Source organism: Bubalus bubalis, chromosome 1 (assembly GCF_019923935.1).
Source record: "Bubalus bubalis isolate 160015118507 breed Murrah chromosome 1, NDDB_SH_1, whole genome shotgun sequence".
Taxonomy (NCBI): domain Eukaryota; kingdom Metazoa; phylum Chordata; class Mammalia; order Artiodactyla; family Bovidae; genus Bubalus; species Bubalus bubalis.
The window spans coordinates 172,296,325-172,318,299 of record NC_059157.1 but is presented as its reverse complement, the minus strand read 5'-3'; the positions used below and the strand labels follow the sequence as shown (position 1 = coordinate 172,318,299).

General features: G+C 36.9%; 1 protein-coding gene across 5 annotated transcripts in view; it reads left to right on the top strand.

Moving 5' to 3' along the window:
- RASA2 (RAS p21 protein activator 2) overlaps nt 1–21,975 on the top strand; it is a 126,287-nt gene that overhangs the window by 48,675 nt on the left and 55,637 nt on the right. For all 5 annotated transcript variants that reach the window (XM_044946468.2, XM_025290769.3, XM_025290766.3 and 2 more), the window contains exon 5: nt 2,337–2,413. In XM_044946468.2, the coding sequence (XP_044802403.1) occupies nt 2,337–2,413 (77 nt within the window). The remainder of the gene's footprint in view (nt 1–2,336; nt 2,414–21,975) is intronic.

Below are 21,975 nucleotides of genomic sequence, written 5' to 3'. Positions count from 1 at the left end.
ATTGTTGACTAATACCAAAAGAATGTTCTGTTTAACAGCCAGTGGAAGTAATGAACATATTAGGTAGGCTCTGACTCAATGGCAATGATTCATGGTAGAACCCCGTTAAATATCTTTTTTATTTCTAGTCTTGACTTGATACAGTGTTCAATACATTTGATACAGTGCATGATACATTTTTGTCAGTGAAATTATTATACTGTTTTTCTACTCTTTATTAATAGTTTTTATTGTTTTCAAAATAGAGTAGATCCTAGACATTTTCTGAGAAACATTTGGGAGTGCCTTGTTAGTATACAGTTTCTACCATAAAATACATACATGTTAAAATGGTACAATTGCTTTGAGACGTAAATGTTGATGCAGTTGGCTAGGCTCACTCATGAGTCAAGTGACACAGATGCTGGTGTGACAACAAATAGGATTCAGAATTTTAGTTGAGTCATAAATTACTGCATATCATGGACCTTCTCGAGATCACTCTTGAATAGTAGGGATTGTGAATATTAAATGCCTGGTAAATGAAAGACCTGTTTTATAAATCACATATGATTTTATAAATAATTTGTATCTAGGTTTTTAGTGGAAGGTTTGCTAGATCTAGTTCCAATTCCACCTAATTGCTGTCCATGGGGTCGCTAAGAGTCAGACATGACTGAGCGACTTCACGTTCACCTTTCACTTTCATGCATTGGAGAAGGAAATGGCAACCCACTCTGGTGTTCCTGCCTGGAGAATCCCAGGGATGGCGGAGCCTGGTGGGCTGCTGTCTATGGGGTCGCACAGAGTCGGACACGACTGAAGCGACTTAGCAGCAGTAGCAGCAGCCACCTAACTGCTAATTTTATGGCAACTGATTCCTTTGTTTTTAGCGCTTAACTTTCTTATGCAGACTTTTATGTTGAGATACATCAGTGCTTATTGCTCAATCCCTGGAGCTTTATAGTCAGTGAACCTCAGAATCTCTCTTATATAAAATATGCTCATTAAAAATAGGCTGATTCAGGTTAGATTTCTGCATATGTCTAAAGGCTTGTTTCAAAGAAGAATGGTAACTAGATAATAAACTTCCCATCCTCTGATGAAATTACTTACGTTATTAGTCTCTAGATATCACACCCTTGAAATCTTCACTTGGCAGTGTGACAGTTTGTCATGTCAGCTGGGTGGAGGTAATCTAGCACCAGTTCTTAACCAGCTCTGAATTGCTCATAACCAGTTTAGAGTTGCTCATTACTGGTGGCAGGGTAGAAATCAAGTTCTGGATTATATTGTTCCTAAGCCTTTGTTTCTTGAGAAGTTGATAGTTTGCTTTAAACTTTTACTACTAAATTTTTTAAAAGTCCATTTATTAATGGCTTTTTAATAAAGTAGCCCTTTATTTTCGTTCTCAGCATCCTATGTTTTCATCAGTGTTCTTCACCTGTTTATTGTCTATCTAACTAGATTGTAAGTTCTTATAAGCAGTGACTTTGTTTTACCTGTTTTTTTTTTTTTCCCTCACCGCATGGCTTTGGGATCTTAGTTCCCTGACCAGGGATTGAACCTGGGCCCTGAGCAGAGAAAGCATAGAGTCTTAACCACTGGCCTACCAGGGAATTCCCAATGACTTTATTTTATACTTATGTAGATTCCTACCCACTCCTACAGTGTCTCCTAAAATATAGTAAATATTCCATAAATCTTAATTATTTGAGAAAAGTAAGTGTGACAAATTGAATCTTACCAGTTTTAAGTTACTTTTATTGTTTAGACTTGTATGATACTATCTTTATACTTGTCTTTTCTGGAAAAAGCATTCTGTGTCTTGAATTTGTTAAATTCAAACTTGCCTAAAATGTGTGTTATCTTCCTAATTCATGATAATTGAGATAAATAAATATTTGTTGAATAGGGCATAAAATTCTTAGATTTGAATACCATGTTCGATATAAGCATTTGACTGCTTATCTCTCAGATTTTGATCTGCATTGTTGGTTATAAGTCATTTAACACATACTTGATGTAGACAAAGCCATGTGCTAAGGATCACTAAAATTTAGTTAGTGGATAACTAAATATTATGACTGCCATTTGAAAAAGAACATACCTTTATAGCACATGGAACTCTGTTCAGTGTTATGTGCCAGCCTGGATGGAGGAGAATTTAGGGGAGAATGGAGACATGTATGTGTATGGCTGAGTCCTTTTGCTGTTCACCAGAAACTACCACAGCATTGTTTATCTGCTATACCCCAATACAAAATAAGAAGTTAAAAAAAAGAAAATACCTTTACTTAATATTTTGTCAGTAAAACAGACTTCTCAGTTTGTGATTTTTTTTTTTGTCTTTATAGGGTAAAGTTCACCTTGAATTAAAACTGAATGAACTGATAACAGAAAATGGAACTGTGTGCCAGCAGCTTGTTGTACAGTAAGCATGTTTCTTTTGCCAAAATCAACTAGAAATAATTCTCCATCTTGTATTCTTTGACTCTTAAGACAACTCCTTATTTTAAATACTTCAAAAAAAATTTTTTTAAGAAATGAACTCTGCTATGCTATTCCTATATTAATTTGTTTTCCAGTTTATTTTCTCACGTCCAGTCTACTCAGTTTATATATGAGTCATTAATTCATTCAACCAATAATTTATTTAATGTGTGTTAAATGATGGAGGTAGGGGGTTTTCATAGGATCACAGATAAACATGTATGTATAGCCACCTATACAGGAGTTGGAAAAGGAGTTGGAAAAGCTTCCTAGTAGATGGCCTCTAGAAACTCCAATAGATAAAACCCAGCAGGGCATTAGGGACCCTTAGGGCTAAAACTGAATGTGTACCTTGAGATTACCAGTGTTGATTCTTACCTGCTTTGAATTCCTTTTTTACACTTTTGCTCTCAACTCATTTTTATCACCCAGACTCTAATCTTCTAACTGTTCAGTAAATCTGTTCCAGCCTTTTCCCTCCGTCCAAAACCCTTCCTCTGGGCTGTCAATGAACAACTGAATGTCCCTGACTTCTGAATGTTTTCTCTCTGTCTTAACTGATACGTAATGAATATCGCCTGAAGTACTTACTCTTCCCTCTGCTGCCTTCTTAGTTCAGTTGCTCAGTCGTGCCTAACTCTTTGTGACCCCATGGATTGCAGCACGCCAGGCTTCCCTGTCCATCACCAATTCCCCAAGCTTACTCAGACTCATGTCCATCGAGTTGGTGATGCCATCCAACCATCTCATCCTCTATGATCCCCTTCTCCTCTCACCTTCAATCTTTCCTAGCATCAGGGTCTTATCCAATTAGTCAGTTCTTTGCATCAGGTGGCCAAAGTATTGAAGTTTCAGCTTCAGCATCAGTCCTTCCAATGAATATTCAGAACTGATTTCCTTCAGGATGGACTGGTTTGATCTCCTTGCAGTCCAAGGAACTCTCAAGAGTCTTCTCCAACACCACAGTTCAAAATCATCAGTTCTTCGGCGCTCAGCTTTCTTTGTAGTCCAACTCTCACATCCATACATGACTACTGGAAAAACCATAGCTTTGACTAGATGGACCTTTGTTGGCAAGGTAATGTCTCTGCTTTTTAATATGCTGTCTAGGTTGGTCATAGCTTTTCTTCCAAGGAGCAAGCGTCTTTTAATTTCATGGCTGTAGTCACTATCTGCAGTGATTTTGGAGCCGCCCCCTGCCCAATATAAAGTCTGTCACTGTTTCCATTGTGCCCACCCCCCCCCATCTATTTGCCTTGAAGTGATGGGACCGGATGCCATGATCTTAGTTTTCCGAGTGTTGAGCTTTAACTCAACTTTTTCACTTTCCTCTTTCACTTTCATCAAGAGGCTCTTTAGTTCTTCTTCACTTTCTGCCATAAGGGTGGTGCCATCTGCATATCTGAGGTTATTGATATTTCTCCCAGCAATCTTCATTCCAGCTTGTGCTTCATTCAGCACAGCATTTCGCCTGATGTACTCTGCATATAAGTTAAATAAACAGGATGACAGTATACAGCCTTGACATACTCCTTTCCCACTTTGGAACCAGTCTGTTGTTCCATGTCCAGTTCTAACTGTTGTTTCTTGACCTGCATATAGGTTTCTCAAGAGGCAGGTCAGGTGGTCTGGTATTCCCATCTCTTTGAGAATTTTCCACAGTTTGTTGTGATCCATACAGTCAAAGGCTTTGGCATAGTCAGTAAAGCAGAAGTAGATGTTTTTCTGGAACTCTCTTGCCTTTTCAATGATCCAGCAGATGTTGGCAATTTGATCTCTGATTCCTCTTGCCTTCTCAGTCTGAGGCTAGGTATTCCAGGGGCCAGGGAGTAGGGTCAATAGTACTCTTCTACTGCTGCTCCTAATGGGCTTCCCAGGTGGCACAGTGGTTAAGTATCCACCTGCCAATGCAGGACATGCAAGAGACTTGCGTTCCATCCCTGGGTCAGGAAGATCCCCTGGAGGAGGAAATGGCAACCCACTCCAGTCTTCTTGCCTGGAAAATCCCATGGACAGAGGAGCCTGGTGGGCTACAGTCCATGAAGAGTCAGACATGACTGAGCCACACATATACTATACTGCTGCTCCAGACTATATTCTCCTTAAAAAAAAAAAACAAACAAAAAAAAAAACCAGCTCCTTTGATGTATTCTCTTTCTGTATAAATATATATTTATATTATGTACTTATATATGTCTACACACACATAAAATACTATATATATTACTTACTTTATTTCTTCTGAACTCTTTTAAAGAAGGTTGCACATACCATAATCCTTAATATATCAGTGTGTGTTTTCTAAGAATAAAGACAGTATTATAAATATTATAAATATAATAATTAAATGTACTCTTTCAGTTTTTGAATTTAGGAAATGTAACATTGTTACAATAAAAGTTTTATCTATAGCTTTTATATTTCAGTGCTTTACAGTTACTACATTTTACTTCTGTCAACTGTTCCAATAATGTCCTTTAGACATCTTTTTCTCTCCAAAAAAGTATACAGTCCAAGATCATGTGTTACATTTAGTTGTAATGTCTCTAATCTCCTTAATCTGTAGTAAGCAGTCTTTAGCTTTTTTGTCTTTTCATGGTATTTAAATTTTTGAAGATACAGGCCAGTTATTTTTTTTAGATATTCCTCAATTTGGATTTGCCTACTGAAAACAGTTAAGATTTGTTTATAGTTTTTCTTCTAGACTGAGAGCATATAGTGAAGGTATTTGGATTAGTCTGCCTTCCACTATTCTCTCGACTCTGTTCAGTTTGGTTATGTTGTACACGTGAAATACAGTTAAGTGGATTGATTTGGTTTGTTTGTATTTAGTTTAATGTTGTTTTTCCCCATCCTTGTTGGTTTACTTTTATTTTTTGAATATGTAGAATATCTGGATGACTTCAGAAGTCAAAACTATACCAAAAGGCATTACTCAGAGATGTGTTAAATTCCCCTCTCCTTATATCCAACTCTAGGCAACCGTAGGGGCTTCCCTGATAGCTCAGTTGGTAAAGAATCCACCTGCAATGTGGGAGACTTGGGTTCTATCCCTGGGTTGGGAAGATCCCCTGGAGAAGGAAAAGGCTACCCACTCCAAATGGGTATTCTGGTCTGGAGGATTCCATGGACTGTATAGTCCATGGGGTTGCAAAGAGTCAGACACGACTGAGTGACTTTCACTTTCAGGCATCCATGATCTGGTTTCTCTCCCTGTAGTTTTTGCCTTTTACAGAATGTCATATGAACAGATTTATATAATATATAATCTCTTGTGTCTTTTACTTAGTATACTGCTTTTAAGAAATATCCACATTATATATCAGCAGTGCATCCTTTTTTTAGGTATTTTTTATTTCCTGTCATAACTTATTAGTAGATACTGTTGTCCTTGTTTTACAGGTGATGAAACAATGCACAGATTGGTTAAATAAGTCCAAGTTCATATAGGAAGAGTGGAGTCTGGTTTTAAACTCTGGCAGTTTGAATTTTTTTTTTTTTTAGTTTTGAAATAAATCATAGATTTACAGGAAATTACAAAGTACAGAGAGGTCCTTGGTACCCTTCACTTAGTTTCCCTCAGTGGTTACATCTTACATAACTATAAATACAATATAAAAACCAGAAAATTGACATTGCAGAGTATACATTTTATCATTTTATCGTGTGTAGATTTGTATAACCACCACCACAATCAAGATACAAAATGATTCTATCACTGTAAATATCTCCCTTATGCTAGCCCTTTATACTCACACCTACACTTCCCCTACCGCCATCCCTAATCGTGCAACATCTGATCTGTCTCCATATCTAAAATTTTGTCATTTCAAAAATGTTATGTAAATGGACTCTTATAATATGTAACCTTTTGAGATTGGCTTTTTTCCCAATCAGATCCAGCCAATTTTTGTGCACAGTTTTTAAAATCTGTTTTGCCAATTTCTGTCTTTTATTTAGTGAATTTATACCACTTACTTTTAATATAATTACTGATGTTAAGCTTCATTTCTGTTCAATTCAATCGCTCAGTTGTGTCCGACTCTTTGTGACACCATGGACGGCAGCACACCAGGCCTCCCTGTCCATCACCACCTCCTGGAGCTTGCTCAAACTCATGTTCATCAAGTTGTTGATGCCATCCAACCCATCTCATCCTCTGTTGTCAGCTTCTCCTCCTGCCTTCAGTCTTTCCCAGCATCAGGGTATTTTCCATTGAGTCAGTTCTTCACATCAGGTGGCCAAAGTATTGGAGTTTCAGCTTCAACATCAGTCCTTCCAGTGAATATTCAGGACTGATTTCCTTTAGGATGGACTGGTTGGATCTCCTTGCAGTCCAAGGGACTCTCAAGAGTCTTCTCCAAACCACAGTTCAAAAGCATCAATTCTTTTTTTTTTTTAATCTAAATTTATTTATTTTAATTGGAGGTTAATTACTTTACAATATTATATTGGTTTTGCCATACATCAACATGAATCCACCACAGGTACACACGTGTTCCCCATCCCGAACCCCCCTCCCTCCTCCCTCCCTGTACCATCCCTCTGGGTTGTCCCAGTGCACCAGCCCCAAGCAACCAGTATCATGCATCAAACTTGGACTGGCGATTCGTTTCATACATGATATTATACATGTTTCAATGCCGTTCTCCCAAATCATCCCACCCTCTCCCTCTCCCACAGAGTCCAAAAGACTGTTCTATACATCTGTGTCTCTTTTGCTGTCTCGCGTACAGGGTTATCGTTACCATCTTTCTAAATTCTATATATATGCGTTAGTATACTGTATTGGTGTTTTTCTTTCTGGCTTACTTCACTCTGTATAATAGGCTCCAGTTTCATCCACCTCATTAGAACTGATTCAAATATATTGTTTTTAATGGCTGAGTAATACTTAATACTCCATTGTGTATATGTACCACAGCTTTCTTATCCATTCATCTGCTGATGGACATCTAGGTTGCTTCCATGTCCTGGCTATTATAAACAGTGCTGCGATGAACATTGGGGTACACGTGTCTCTTTCAATTCTGGTTTCCTTGGTGTGTATGCCCAGCAGTGGGATTGCTGGGTCATAAGGCAGTTCTATTTCCAGTTTTTTAAGGAATCTCCACACTGTTCTCCATAGTGGCTGTACTAGTTTGCATTCCCACCAACAGTGTAAGAGGGTTCCCTTTTCTCCACATCCTCTCCAGCATTTATTGCTTGCAGACTTTTGGATCGCAGCCATTCTGACTGGCGTGAAATGGTACCTCATTGTGGTTTTGATTTGCATTTCTCTGATAATGAGTGATGTTGAGCATCTTTTCATGTGTTTGTTAGCCATCTGTATGTCTTCTTTGGAGAAATGTCTATTTAGTTCTTTGGCCCATTTTTCGATTGGGTCGTTTATTTTTCTGGAATTGAGTTGCAGGAGTTGCTTGTATATTTTTGAGATTAGCTATTTGTCAGTTGCTTCATTTGCTATTATTTTCTCCCATTTTCTGAAGGCTGTCTTTTCACCTTGCTTATAGTTTCCTTTGTTGTGCAGAAGCTTTTAATTTTAATTAGGTCCCATTTGTTTATTTTTGCATTTATTTCCAATATTCTGGGAGGGTCATAGAGGATCCTGCTGTGATTTATGTCGTAAAGTGTTTTGCCTATGTTCTCCTCTAGGAGTTTTATAGTTTCTGGTCTTATGTTTAGATCTTTAATCCATTTTGAGTTTATTTTTGTGTATGGTGTTAGAAATTGTTCTAGTTTCATTCTTTTACAAGTGGTTGACCAGTTTTCCCAGCACCACTTGTTAAAGAGATTGTCTTTAATCCATTGTATATTCTTGCCTCTTTTGTCAAAGATAAGGTGTCCACAGGTGCGTGGATTTATCTCTGGGCTTTCTATTTTGTTCCATTGATCTATATTTCTGTCTCTGTGCCAGTACCATACTGTCTTGATGACTGTGGCTTTGTAGTAGAGCCTGAAGTCAGGCAGGTTGATTCCTCCAGTTCCATTCTTCTTTCTCAAGATTGCTTTGGCTATTCAAGTTTTTTTGTATTTCCATATAAATTGTGAAATTATTTGTTCTAGCTCTGTGAAAAATACCGTTGGTAGCTTGATAGGGATTGCATTGAATCTATAGATTGCTTTGGGTAGTATACTCATTTTCACTATATTGATTCTTCCGATCCATAAAAGCATCAATTCTTTAGTGCTTAAATCTACCAGGCTTAAATCTTTTAGACTTAAATCTACCATTTTATTTTTTATTTTCTGTCTATTTTCTTTTTCCTGTGAGTTTCTTGAACATTTTTTAGAATTTAATTTTATCTATAATTTTTTTTAAATCTACACTGTATCTCTTTGTTTAGTTTTTTTTAGTGTTTGCTTTAGGTTTACATTGTACATGTGTAACTTGTAGTCTACTAGTGTTGACATTTTGTCAGTGAGAATAAAATGTAGAAACCTTACCTTCTTTTAGTCCTCCACCATTTGTAATATAATTGTCTGAAGTATTTCTTGTACAACAGTAAGAACCTCCATCAGTGTTACAGTCTTTCAGCTATCTAACACAATTTAGAAAAGAAGAAAATTTTAAGTCTCTTGTATTTAGTTACATATTTGCTCTTTCCTTATTTTTTCCTTCCTGTCATTTCAGGATCCTTCTTCTATTACTGTCTTTTATGTTTAGAGAATTTTCTCTTAACATTATTTTTAGGATTGGTCTACTGGTTACACTTTCTTTTAGTTTTTCATTATGTGAAAATGTCTTGATTTTTTTTCTTCGTTCCTAAAGGATATTTTCACTGAATATAGAATTCTTGGTTGATAATTCTTTTTTTTCCTCAGCACATGAAAAATGTACTATTTCCTTTTGGCCTCCATGATTTTTGATGAGAAATCCACTATCATTCAAATTGTTTTTCCTATGCAGATTTTCCTGTTTTTCCCTCTGGATACTTCCAAGATTTTTTCTTTGTCTTTCATTGTCTAAGTGTTAATAGTTTGACTGTAGATTTGTTTGGGTTTATCCTGCTCAGCTTCTTGAACCTACATACTTATATCTTTTGCCAGATTAGGAAATTTTTAGTCATTTTTTCTTGTTACATTTATCAACCCTGCTAGATTTCTCCCCTGTCCTTTTGAGACTCCAGTGGCTTAAATAGTTAGATCTGTTATTATCCCATACATACCTGAGGCTCTGCCCACCATCCCCTCTCTTTTTTTTCTGGTCTGTTTTCCCTCTGTTGTTCCTATTAGGTTATTTCTTTAAGCTCACTGATCCTTTGTTCTGTCTGTTCTAGTCTTGGACTCATCTGTGGAGTTATTTTTATTTTGGTTATGGTATTTTTAAGTCCTAAAATGTCCACTTGGTGGTTCTTTATTTCTTTGGTAAGACTTACTTTTTTTTTTTTTTTGCTGAAACTTTCTATGTTTTTATTTATTTCAAATGTGTTCATAATTGCTCATTGAGTCATTTTTATGATGCCTGCTTTCACATTTTCTATCAGATAAGTTCAACATCCATGTTATCTCAGTGTTGTTGTATTACTGATTGTCTTTTCTCATTTAAGCTGGAGATTGTATGGTTTTCAGTTTTATCCTGTACATTTTAGGAATTATGTAATGAGACTCTGAATCTTATTTAAATCTTCTGTTTTAGCCAGATTCTGATTCTCTGCTGGTGGGGGAAGAGGAATTCTTATTCATTACTATCATGTAGAAATAGAAGCCCAGGTTCCTGAGTCAACTGCTGTTGATACCCCTGGAGGAAGGAGAAGAGTTCCTTATAACTGCTGAATGAGAGCTGGTTCAGGCTCCCCTTTGCTTCTTCCTGTTACCACTCTGACTGGGACAGGGAGGAGTACCTTATTACTGTTCCCTGTGGCCTCCAGTGATATCCTGGTTGGGAGGAGTCAGTTACACCTACAAAGTGGTGAAAGTCTAATCTTCCCGCTCAGCCTTCTCCGACGCCACCCTGACATGGAGGAGGAGGAATGGTTAGACTTGGTGGCGATGGAAATCCAGGCTCCTCATGTGGTCTCTGCTGACTCCACAAGAAGAAGGGCTTATTACAACTTGTCAGAGGTTGAAGTCTAGGTTCTCACCTCAACTTTAGGCCTTTGTTGATGGGGGTGTGAGGGTAGAGCCAGTATTTTTCATGGTGTTTAATTGGAATAGATGGTTATTGTCTAAAAATGGCTTTTATCTTGCTAAGCTGGCTAGAGAAAGCTGGCTTTTCTCTGGGCACTTTTTGTCTCTTCCCATTGGTACTTCTGGATTGGTAGCTTCTCTGGTACTCAGTCTGGGATGTATAAGGGATAACAAGAAAACCTAGGGAATTCACTGCCAAGTCCCAATTTTGTTGGTTTCCAAGATCTCTGATTGACTTGCCTTCTTCTCTTGACTTTTTAGTTTTATTATGTTTGTTCAACATCCTGGGCTTTTAGCCATGCTTGTTGGGAAGAAGAGGGAGATATGCATCTACTCCATCTTGTCCTAGAATTGGAAGCCAGTTCATTTCTTTTTATTTAAGAATAGTATTCATTTATATGGAATTTGTTTATGCATTCACTAGTTAATGGATATTTTAATTGTTTCCCATTTGAGGCTGTTATAAAGAAAACTGCTGTTAAGTATTCACAAACAGGTCTGTATGTGGACATATATTGATCTGCATTCTTTTTTTCCTTGCCTTTTTCACTTAAGCCTTTCACTGTCCATACTCAACGTCCATAGAACAATGGAACTCCAGTAGTAGCTTTGTGGAGTTTATTGCTGATTTCTCAGCTTTAGAGGTATTTTGAAGTTCGTAGTATTTTCTTTTTTTCAGTGATGTTCAAGCCATGGCTTTCTGTGCTGTTTCCTTTGTGCTCCTTGCTGAACTTAACAGTTCTGGGGAGAGATCTGTGGAAAGTTTCATATCCCAGTAGTTGCTGTTACTCTCCAGGCCTGGAAAGCTCCCCATTGTAGCGTTTCTTGAACTTCAATAAGACTTCCATCCACTGATCTTTACCACATTATTTTCTTCTCCTATTTTACTTTCTTCTAGGCCTTTTTCCATGATCTGTCACTATAGTGATTTTCTTATAGGTTACCTGAACTCCCCTGCCCTTCTCTTCCCTTTAATATAAATGAACTCAACCTCTTCCTTTATGTTCAGTGTGCACCTGAATATTGCTAGAGAAAAATCACACAGAAAGACTAATTTTACTTTAAATTCATGATCACAAACCTCACATGGGTACTTAACAATTAATGTGGAGTTTTACTGTGCTTCTCATTATACCTATGAGATTCTCCATCTCTGCAAACTGTAAATTGATCACAGCTTCCTGAATCCAAATCTGCAAACCTGGATTGGCCTCCATCTCTTTGTCCTTAACACTTAGTAGATGTGGTGCCCCTTATCTTATTGTGAGTGAATTCTTCCATTTGAGCTCTGGGTTCTCTGTCTTTATCCTACTAAAGGACTTTGCTCCTTCATTTATCCCTTCTTCTGTTTCATCAGTGTTATCTGCTCTTTTAGGTTATTCTCAGTAGTGTATAAACATGTTCTAGGATCTCCCATTCTAAAAGACATGTGTTCCCAGGCCTCGTCTCCAGTCCTCTCTCCCAATACCATTCCTGTTTATTTGCTCTCCTTTGAAGGCAGACTTCTTAAAGTACAATTGTCTAATAGATATGGGGGGGCGGGGGCGGGTTGTATGTGTGCGTGTGTGTGCATGCATGTATGGATACTAGCTCTATTCACTGTAGGCAGTATCATCCCAGTAGCAGTGAATATGCTTACTTCCTATATACTTGATTTCTAAATAACATTCTCCAGTCAGGATTGTACACTAGATTTTTCTGTAATTATGAAAATGTCTTTTGTCTTAATTGTTCATTTTAGTGGCCAGTAGCTGTGTGGCTTATTGAAAACTTGAAATGCGACTAGTGCAACTGAAGAACTAAATTTTAAGTTTTGTCTAATTTTAATTAATTAAAATTTAAATAGCCACATGTGGCTACTGGCTGCCTATTAGACATGCTCCAGTGAAAAGAAGGTGAACTTTTTTTTGAAGTAGTGACTTGTTTGAGAGTCACTGAAACAGAGAAAAATATAAAAGATGAGCCTAGAGCATCTATGGAGTCAGAAAGTAAGGAATTGCTCAAAAAATAATGAGGGCATGTAGAAAGGATGTTGAAGTCAATTAGAAAGCGCTCCAAATGACCAAGTCTGGGACAGTTTGAGCATCAAAATGAATAATGATAATAATAGATTAAAGTCTGTAAAGTAAATATCAGTGAGCCAATGCTGATGTAACAAGTACATGGTAGAGAAAGGACTGCTTTTCCTTATTTGTGAATATAGGACAAATGATAGAAATACATCACTGTTAGCAAGTACTACAATATTAGTGCAGGGGCAGATTATCTATAGATACTGAATAAGTGGGCATAAGTGTAATGACAGACAGCATATATGCATAGTCTCAAAGAATAACACTGTAAGATGTCTGATAGGTACATACCAGCTTAACTGGTGGTGGTACTCACTTGTGTCTGACACTTTGCAACCCCAGGCTCCTCTGTCCATGGAATTGTCTAGGCAAGAATATTGGAGCTGGTTTCCATTTCCTCCTCTAGGGTATCTTCCCATCCCAGGGATCAAGCCTACGTCTCTTAGGTCTCCTGCTTGGCAGACAGGTTATTTCCTACTGTACCAGCTGGGAATCCCCATCTTAACTGAGTGCTCAAAACTAATGTCACCAATAATGAGACATTCAGTACCTCCTGGTAAGTTGCATTAAGAAGGATACCAAGATGCATAACCTTAGTCTAATCATAAGCAAACATCAGGCAAATTCAATTTAAGGAATATTTTACAAAATAACTGGCCAGTACTGGCAAGTTCATGGAGCAAACAACCATTTTGGATAGAGGAGACTAAGTGGACATGACATCTAAATGCAGTTTGAGATCCTGTGTTGCATCATGCATCAGGAAAAGGACATTGGTGACATTTAAGTAACGTCTGTAGACTAGTTAACTTTATTATTAACTAACATCATATCAATGACTGTTTTCTGTTTCTATAATTCTACTCTGATTACACAAAATGTTAACATTGGGTGATGGGTATACAGGAACTCCAAACATTTAACAGCTTTTTGAAAGTCAAAAATTAATTCAAAATAAAAAGTTTTAAAAATTGTCTACAACTTGTGCATCCCACCCAGATCTTTTTTCTAGCTCCAGACTCATTGTCCACCTGCCTTTTTGGCTATTCCACTTTGATGTCTCACAGCACACAAATTTAACACATTTAAAACTGCAATATTGATTCTTATATCTGTTAATATCTAACTCTTCCCCACAGCCTTAGCAGATAGTACCACCATCCACCCGATTGATCAAGCCAGAAATCTGAAGTCACTTAAAATTTTTCCTCCTCTACCCCACCACAGATAGGATTGTTTTTTATTGGTTCTATAAAATTTTTTCTTGAATTTTCTAATTTTCAATAAATATCTACTGACATCTCCTTATTTCAGACCACCAATCATTTCTTACCTTGACTATTTCAATAATCTTTTAACTCTTCTTCCATTCAGCAATCCATTCTGTTTGTAAGCAACCCAGAGCAGTCTTTTGGAACATAAACTAGACCATAGCAGTCCCCTGCTCAGACACTTGAGTTTGCAGTGCATTTATTTGGAATAAAATTCAGGCTCCTTATCATGGCCCATAGATCCAGCGACCTCTCCTGCCTCTTTGATCTTGTTTTGTTGCATACTTCGTATAAATATGCTTCTTGGCCTTCTCTCAGTTCTCTGAGTGTGACATTACTCTTCTAGCTGCCTTTCCTTTTCCCAGGAATGTCCTTATGCCCATTATTCTTCTAGTTGGTTCATTCTTGTTTTTTAAGTTTCAACTTAAATGTCACTTATCGTAAAATAGGGTACCCTATTATTTGTCTTCCACAGCACTTGCCACTATTTGTGGTTATTATTATTTTTTAGTTGTTGCTTGTCATCTCTTTCTTCAGGCAGACTCTAAGCTCCATGAAGGCGGGGGCTGTGTTTGTCTTACTCACTTCATGGCCCTAGCATCTGGCACTTAACTAGGCACTAAGTAAATTTTAAAACAGGTAAATGAAGAAAGGTTAACATTTGACTTCTTAATGGATGAATAGAAAGTAGCTTGTCTAGAAAAAGTGGTTTTTTTCCAAAAGGAAAAAAATAATACAAACAAAAATACAAAGTCAGGAAACAGCATGGTATTTTGTGTGTGTGTATGATTAAAAGCAGTTTGATGTTGCCTGATACATGAACACTGAGTCAGAGATTGATCAGAAATTGATGAAATAGGCTGGAGCTAGTTCTTAGAGGCTTTTATGTACCATATGAACTTATAAAACTTAGGAGCTTATGGAACTATTGGAAGGTTTTAGACAGTAGAGAGTGGACAGATTTGTATCTGGTGCTGCCAAAGTGAGCACCTGATTTGCATTTTAGAAAGATCAGATTTGTGAGAGCAGTAAGTATAGAAACTAGGAGGTGAACTTGAAGAATATTACGCTGATGCTGGAGAAAATTCTTGAGAATCCCTTTGACTGCAAAGAGATCAAACCAACCAGTCAATCCTAAGGGAAATCATTCCTTAATACTCACTGGAAGGACTGTTGCTGAAGCTGATGCTCCAATACTTTGGCCACCTGATGCGAAGAGCTGACTCATTGGCAAAGACCCTATGCTGGGAAAGAGTGAAGGCAAAAGGAGAAGGGAGCAGTAGAGGATGAGATGGTTAGATAGCATCACCAACTCAGAGGATATGAATTTGAGCAAACTCCAGGAGATAGTGGAGGACAGAGGAGCCTGGTGTGCTGTAGTCCATGGAGTCGCAAAGAGTTGAGCTTAACTTAGCGACTGAACAATAACAATAAAGGGTTACTGGATTTACTTTGTGAGATCCAAGTGAGAGTGGATTCTGTGCCAGAACAATAGTTGCAGATATGAGAAAAGAGGCCAGATGAAGTAATATTTAGAGAGTAGAATCACTGAAATGTATTGATTGATTAGATATAGAAAGTGAGGAAGAAGGAATTATTCCAGTATGGCTCCTAGATTTCTAGCTGTGTTATGGGGGTGGTGGTGGTATATACAACAAAGAGAAAATACTGGAGGAGGAGCTGCTTTAGTAGATGGTAGTGAGTTGAGTTTTAGCCACTCTTGAACATCTATGTAGGGATTTCCATCAGACATTCAGATACAGAAATCTTTAACTCTGTGGTGAGATCTCATATTCAAGTGTATTGTTGATAGTTGTGGCCATAAGAATAGATGTGATAGATTGTAGTAGGCTTAAGGGAGGTTATGTAGCATAAAGAGAGCAGTTGCTAGCAAATCCAGCAGTAGAGGGCTTCCCTGGTGGTTCAGATGGTAAAGAATCCACTTGTCAATGTCAGTGCAGGAGACCTGGGTTCATTCCCTGGGTCGAGATGATCTCCATCATCTTGAGAAAGGAATGGCAACTCACTGCAGTATTCTTGCCTGGGAAATCTCATAGAGGAGCGTGGCAGGCTGCAGTTCATGGGGTTGCAAAGAGTCAGACACGACTGAGCAACTAACACTCAGTTTTTTCCAGAAGTTAGAATTACAAAAACATGTGTGAAAAACCTGAAGCATACAGATAGGTGTTACAAAGGAAGTTAGGGTCTAGGGAACCAAGAGAGAAGAGAGTTTCAAGGAGAGAGTGATCAGGAATATTGCATGCTGCCAAGAAATCCAGTGAGAAAACCCCTGAAAAATATGGATAGCATTTGACACTCCGGGGACCTTAATGAGGAGAGTTTCCATGGAATGAAAAACAGAAAAAACTGGATTTCAGTAAGGGAAGGAGTGAATAGGAGGTCAAGAAATTGGGAGTGAAAATAGAAAAATTAGATAGGTGCAAAGTGACTTGAGGTCCAGGCAGTAATTTTTAGAGAAATGGACTGAGGTAAAGAACCTCAGGAGAGAAAATTGAGACAAATTGAATATATGGTTGTTGCTAGTATATGAAAATTTTAAAAATTGTTTTATATCCTGCAACCTTTTTACATTCACTTATTAATTCTACTAGCTTTTTAAAATAGATTTCATTCAATGTTGTACACAGACAGTTATGTCATGTATGAATAGATGGCTTTACTTCTTCCTTTTCAGTCTGTTTCTTCCTTTATTGTACTGGCCAGAAACTCCAGTACAATGTTGAATAGAAGTTGTGAGAACAAACATTCTTGTCTTATTACTTATCTTAGGGGGTAATTTTTCAATTTTTTAACCACCAAGTACAATGTTAGCTATCCGTCATCAGGTTGAGAAAGTTCCCCCTTTGTTCCTAGTTTACTGAGAATTTTTACTAGAGATGGATATTCAGATGATCTTAACACTTATTTTTTGTTTTTATCTGTTAAAATGATGAATTTTGTTGACTGATTTTTGAATGTTTAAACCACATCCACTTGGTCATGTTGCATTAATATTGTTACATATTTCTGGCTTTGATTTGCTGAAATTTTGTTAAGGATTTTTGCATCTCTATTCATGAAAGATATTAGTTTGTAGTTTTCTTATAATGTCTTTGGTTTTGTAATCAGGATGTTAATGGTCACTTTGGATGAATTGGGAAATAGTCTCTCCTCTTCAGTTTTCCAGGTTTTTATAGAACTCATGTAATTCATTTTTTACATGATTAGTGTAGGAATTCACCAATGAAGCTATCTGGGTCTGGAGTGTGTTTGTTTTGTTTTATATTGTATTTTTATGTCTGCTTGATAAATTGAACTCGTTATTATAGAATATCCCTCTTTATTCTAATATTGGTAATATTCTTCATTGTGAAATCTAGTTTGATATTAATATGCCCACTCTGGCTCCCTGGCTGGTTGTTTCACTTGCTTTCTTCCTTTTTTCATGTTTGTAATTTAAATTTAATACTAGAAGATTTTTAGTCCAACTTTGATTTTATACTTGTATTTCTTTCCTCTTACATTGAAAATCTTAATCCTTAACATTATATACTTAACAATATGATTATTTATTTACATTATCTAATAAAATAGAGACAGTAGATTCAAAATAATAATACCAGTATTACCACTGATGATTAAGTTACTGAATGAAGTTTTAGAGGTCTTAACTGTTCTATTTGTTCTAAGACTGTATATCACTATGGATTAGAATCAAATACTGTGCTCTAGTCGTTTGAACTAATTCTAGTTCTCTCTTTAAGTTTATTTTCACTTTTGAAATGTAAAAGTTTTCTATGTTTGCAAACTCAAAACTGTCAGATATATCTGAATAAGTCCCCATTCCCAAATTTTAGTCTTTACAGTATTTTTACAAATACAAGCAAATAAATTTATGCACATATATTGATATAAATAAAAATACATTAATGTTTCCCATTCCATTCTTATACAAAGTATAGAGTTCTGTAACTTCTTTCTTCACTTAAGAATATATACTGAAGATCTCTCCATAATCAGTGTAATCAGAGAATAGATATTTACTCCATTCTTTAGACAACTATGTAGAATTCCATTGTATAGATTTACCATAATTTATTCAGCTAGACCCTTGCTAATGGGTATTTGGATTGTCATTACTCATTGATTCAGCTTTCCTTTAGTTAGTATTAGCATGGCATATATTTTTCTGTTTTTTACTTTTATTTTTATCTTATATTTAAAAGAATTTCTTAAAGACAGAGTATAATTTTTTTGTCCCATCTGGAAATTTATGCTTTAGTTGACATGTTTAGACCATTTACATATCTGTATAATGTGTCTTTTACTCTACCTTCATGTTTACTAATCTTTTCTTCTGCCATTTCTAACCTTCTATTAATCCCACTCAGTATTTTTCATATCAGAACATGTAGACATTCAGATTTTAATGTCTTCTGTGTTTCTACCAAACATATGAAATATAGTTATAATAACTTTTTCCATGTCCTCATCTACTAATTCCATCATCTGTGTTATTTCTGGATCTGTTACTGTTGATTTGGCTTTTTTCCATCCTGGGTTGTATTTTCTTGACTTCTTTGTGTTTCTAGTTATTTTCTTTTGGATGCTAGACATTGTGAAGTTGCTGGATACTTTTGTATGCTTATGAATATACTTGAAGACTTAAATTATTTGGAAACAGTTTGATTCATTTATGGTTTACATTTAAGCTTTATTAGCTGGAACCAGAATGGCCTTTTAGCCTGTGGCTAATATTTTCCCACTACTGAGGGCAGCACCCATAAATTACCAGCTTTTTACCATGCCCATGGGATCTCTTGATAGTCATTTGTAGGCTTCAGGAATTGTCCCCTCTGTTCTTTTCTAACTCCCCCCCAACGCCTCACATGTATGTGCTTATTAGCACATACAGTTTCCTCACATGTATATGCTTATCAGTACTCAGCTGAAGACTGGGGATGGGCAAGTGGTGTGGGTAATTTTGTAGCTCTCTGGTTTCTTTCACTCTGTGCAGCTGTTTCCTCCAGTACCCTGTCCTGGGTACTCTAGTCACCTTGGCCTTCCCCAACTGACAGCCTCTCTCTTTCTCAAGGAGACCATCTAGCAGTAGGCTGAGACAGTTAGAGGGCTCACCTTGTTTATTATCCCCTTGAGATTACTGTCCTGAACTTCTGGTAATTACGCTTTTTTTTTTTAAGGTATTGAAGTTGGAGGATAAATGTTAACTCCCTGTACTACTACATACTCTTGTTTGTCACTTCATTTCAGTTCAGTCACTCAGTCGTGTCTGACTCTGCGACCCCATGGACTGCAGCACGCCAGGCCTCCCTGTCCATCACCAACTCCCGGAGCCTACTCAAACTCATACCCTTTGAGTCGGTGATGCCATCCAACCATCTCATCCTCTGTCGTCCTGTTCTCCCCCTGCCTTCAATCTTTCCCAGCATTAGGGTCTTTTCCAATGAGTCAGTTCTTTGCATCAGGTGGCCAGAGTATTGGAGTTTCATCTTTAGCATCAGTCCTTCCAATGAATATTCAGGACTGATTTCCTTTAGGATGGACTGGTTGAATCTCCTTGCAGTCCAAGTGACTCTCAAGAGTCTTCTCCAACACCACAGTTCAAAAGCATCAAATCTTTGGTGCTCAGCTTTCTTTATAGTCCAACTCGCACATTCATACATGACTACTAGAAAAACCATACCTTTGACTAGACAGACCTTTGTCGGCAAAGTAATGTCTCTGCTTTTTAATATGCTAAGTTGGTCATAGCTTTTGTTCCAAGGAGCAGGTGTCTTTTAATTTCATGGCTGTAGTCATCATCTGCAGTGATTTTGGAGCCCCCAAAAATAAAGTCTGTCACTGTTTCCATAGTTTCCCCATCTGTTTGCCATGAAGTGATGGGACTGGGTGCCATGATCTTAGTTTTCTGAATGTTGAGTTTTAAGCCAGCTTTTTCACTTTCTTCTTTCACTTTCATTAAGAGGCGCTTTAGTTCTTCTTTGCTTTCTGCCATAAGGGTGGTGTCATCTGCATATCTGAGGTTATTGATATTTCTCTCGGCAATCTTGATTCCAGCTTGTACCTCATCCAGCCCATCAGTTTGCATGAGGTACTCTGCATATAAGTTAAATAAGCAGAGTGACAATATACAGCCTTCACAGACTCCTTTCCCATTTTGGAACCAGTCTGTTGTTCCATGTCCAGTTCTAACTGATGCTTCTTGATCTGTGTACAGATTTTTCAGGAGGCAGTTCAGGTGGTCTTGTATTCCCATCACTTGAAGAATTTTCCAGAATTTGTTGTGGTCCACACAGTCAAAGGCTTTTTCGTAGTCAATAAAGCAGAGCAGAAGTTGATGTTTTTCCGAAACTCTTGCTTTTTCGATGATCCAAAGGATGTTGGCAATTTGATCTCTAGTTCCTCTGCCTTTTCTAAATCCAGCTTGAACTTCAGGAAGTTCATGGTTCACGTACTGTTGAAGCCTGGCTTGAAGAATTTTGAGCATTACTTTACTAGCATGTGAGATAAGTGCAGTTGTGTGGTAGTTTGAACATTGGCTGGCATTGTCTTTCTTTGGGGTTGGAATGAAAATGGACCTTTTGCAGTCCTGTGGCCACTGCTGAGTTTTCCAAATTTGCTGACATATTGAGTGCAGCACTTTCACAGCATCATCTTTTAGGATCTGAAATAGCTCAACTGGAATTCCATCACCTGCACTAGCTTTGTTCGTAGTCATAGTCATGCTTCCTAACGCCCATTGACTTGACTTCGCATTCCAGAATGTCTGGCTCCAGGTTGGTGATCACACCATCATGATTATCTGGGTTGTGAAGATCTTTTTTGTATAGTTCTTATGTGTATTCTTGCCACCTCTTCTTAATATATGTGGAAGTTAATATTTGTCTTCTGGTTTAAAAATCCTAGGCAAAGAATCAAATCATTCTGTATTATAAACAAGTTTGGACTAAATTTATTTTCCTTTGTAATTTCTAGAAAATGTGTCATTATCTAATGCTTTATATGTCATATATAAATAAAATACAAGATAATTTGGTGTAGTAAGGTTATTTTAACATTAATTTTAACTCATTCATGGTTTACGATGTGAAGTTGTTTGATTTACCAATTAGAAGTGTAGTTAAATAGGAAAATATTTCATAATATATGTAGCAAATAAAATAATCTGTATTTAATACTACTACTTGTTTGTCAGAAAACCTAATTTTTATACTTATATTTTAAAATCATTTAAGAGTACTTCTGATGATTTTTATAGACTCATATTTTTGGGTTACGGGTGTTTTTTTGGTTTGTATACTGAAAAGCATTTTTCTCATTGTTTTCATACTTCATAAAATTATAGTGACTTTTTATAATTAAGATTTCTCATAATTAGTGTTTACATCAGATAAATTTGGTATTATGAAGAAAGTATGCGTTGCCCCAAAGTTCATTCGGGTTTTTCCTTAGTATGTTACGGGAAACCCCGAACAAACTTTGTGGCCAAGCAAATACAGTATATTCTGGCACAGTGGGAATGTAGGAGGACTTTGAACTTTAGAGATGGAGTTAAGAAAGTAGAAGTTGAGTCCCACTTCTTACAAGTTGTTTTACCTCTTTAGCATTATTTTGTTATTTTCTCACATAAATTTTTTAGCCTTCCTTTCTTCTTTAAAATGACATGATTATACCTTTCTCAAAGGCAGTTGTGAGAATTAGGTGCATTCTGTGAAAATAAATAGTAAACTGCAAAAACTGTATAAAAATCAGGTATCATTTTGAGATTGAGCCTAAGAAGTATACATTTTAAACAGTATGTACAGTGGGAAAATTTGACTATACCCAAGCCTGACATTAATAACCAGAATTGTTGTCTTGACCTGTACTTTTCATCAGTTAGTTTCAGAAATTTTTTAAATTTGATTTTTGATACCCAATTTAATAGAAATGAGTCATATTATCATTTCTTTCTTTACTCGGCAGCATACCATTTGCACTTCACCCACATAAATGATCTGTGGGTTGTA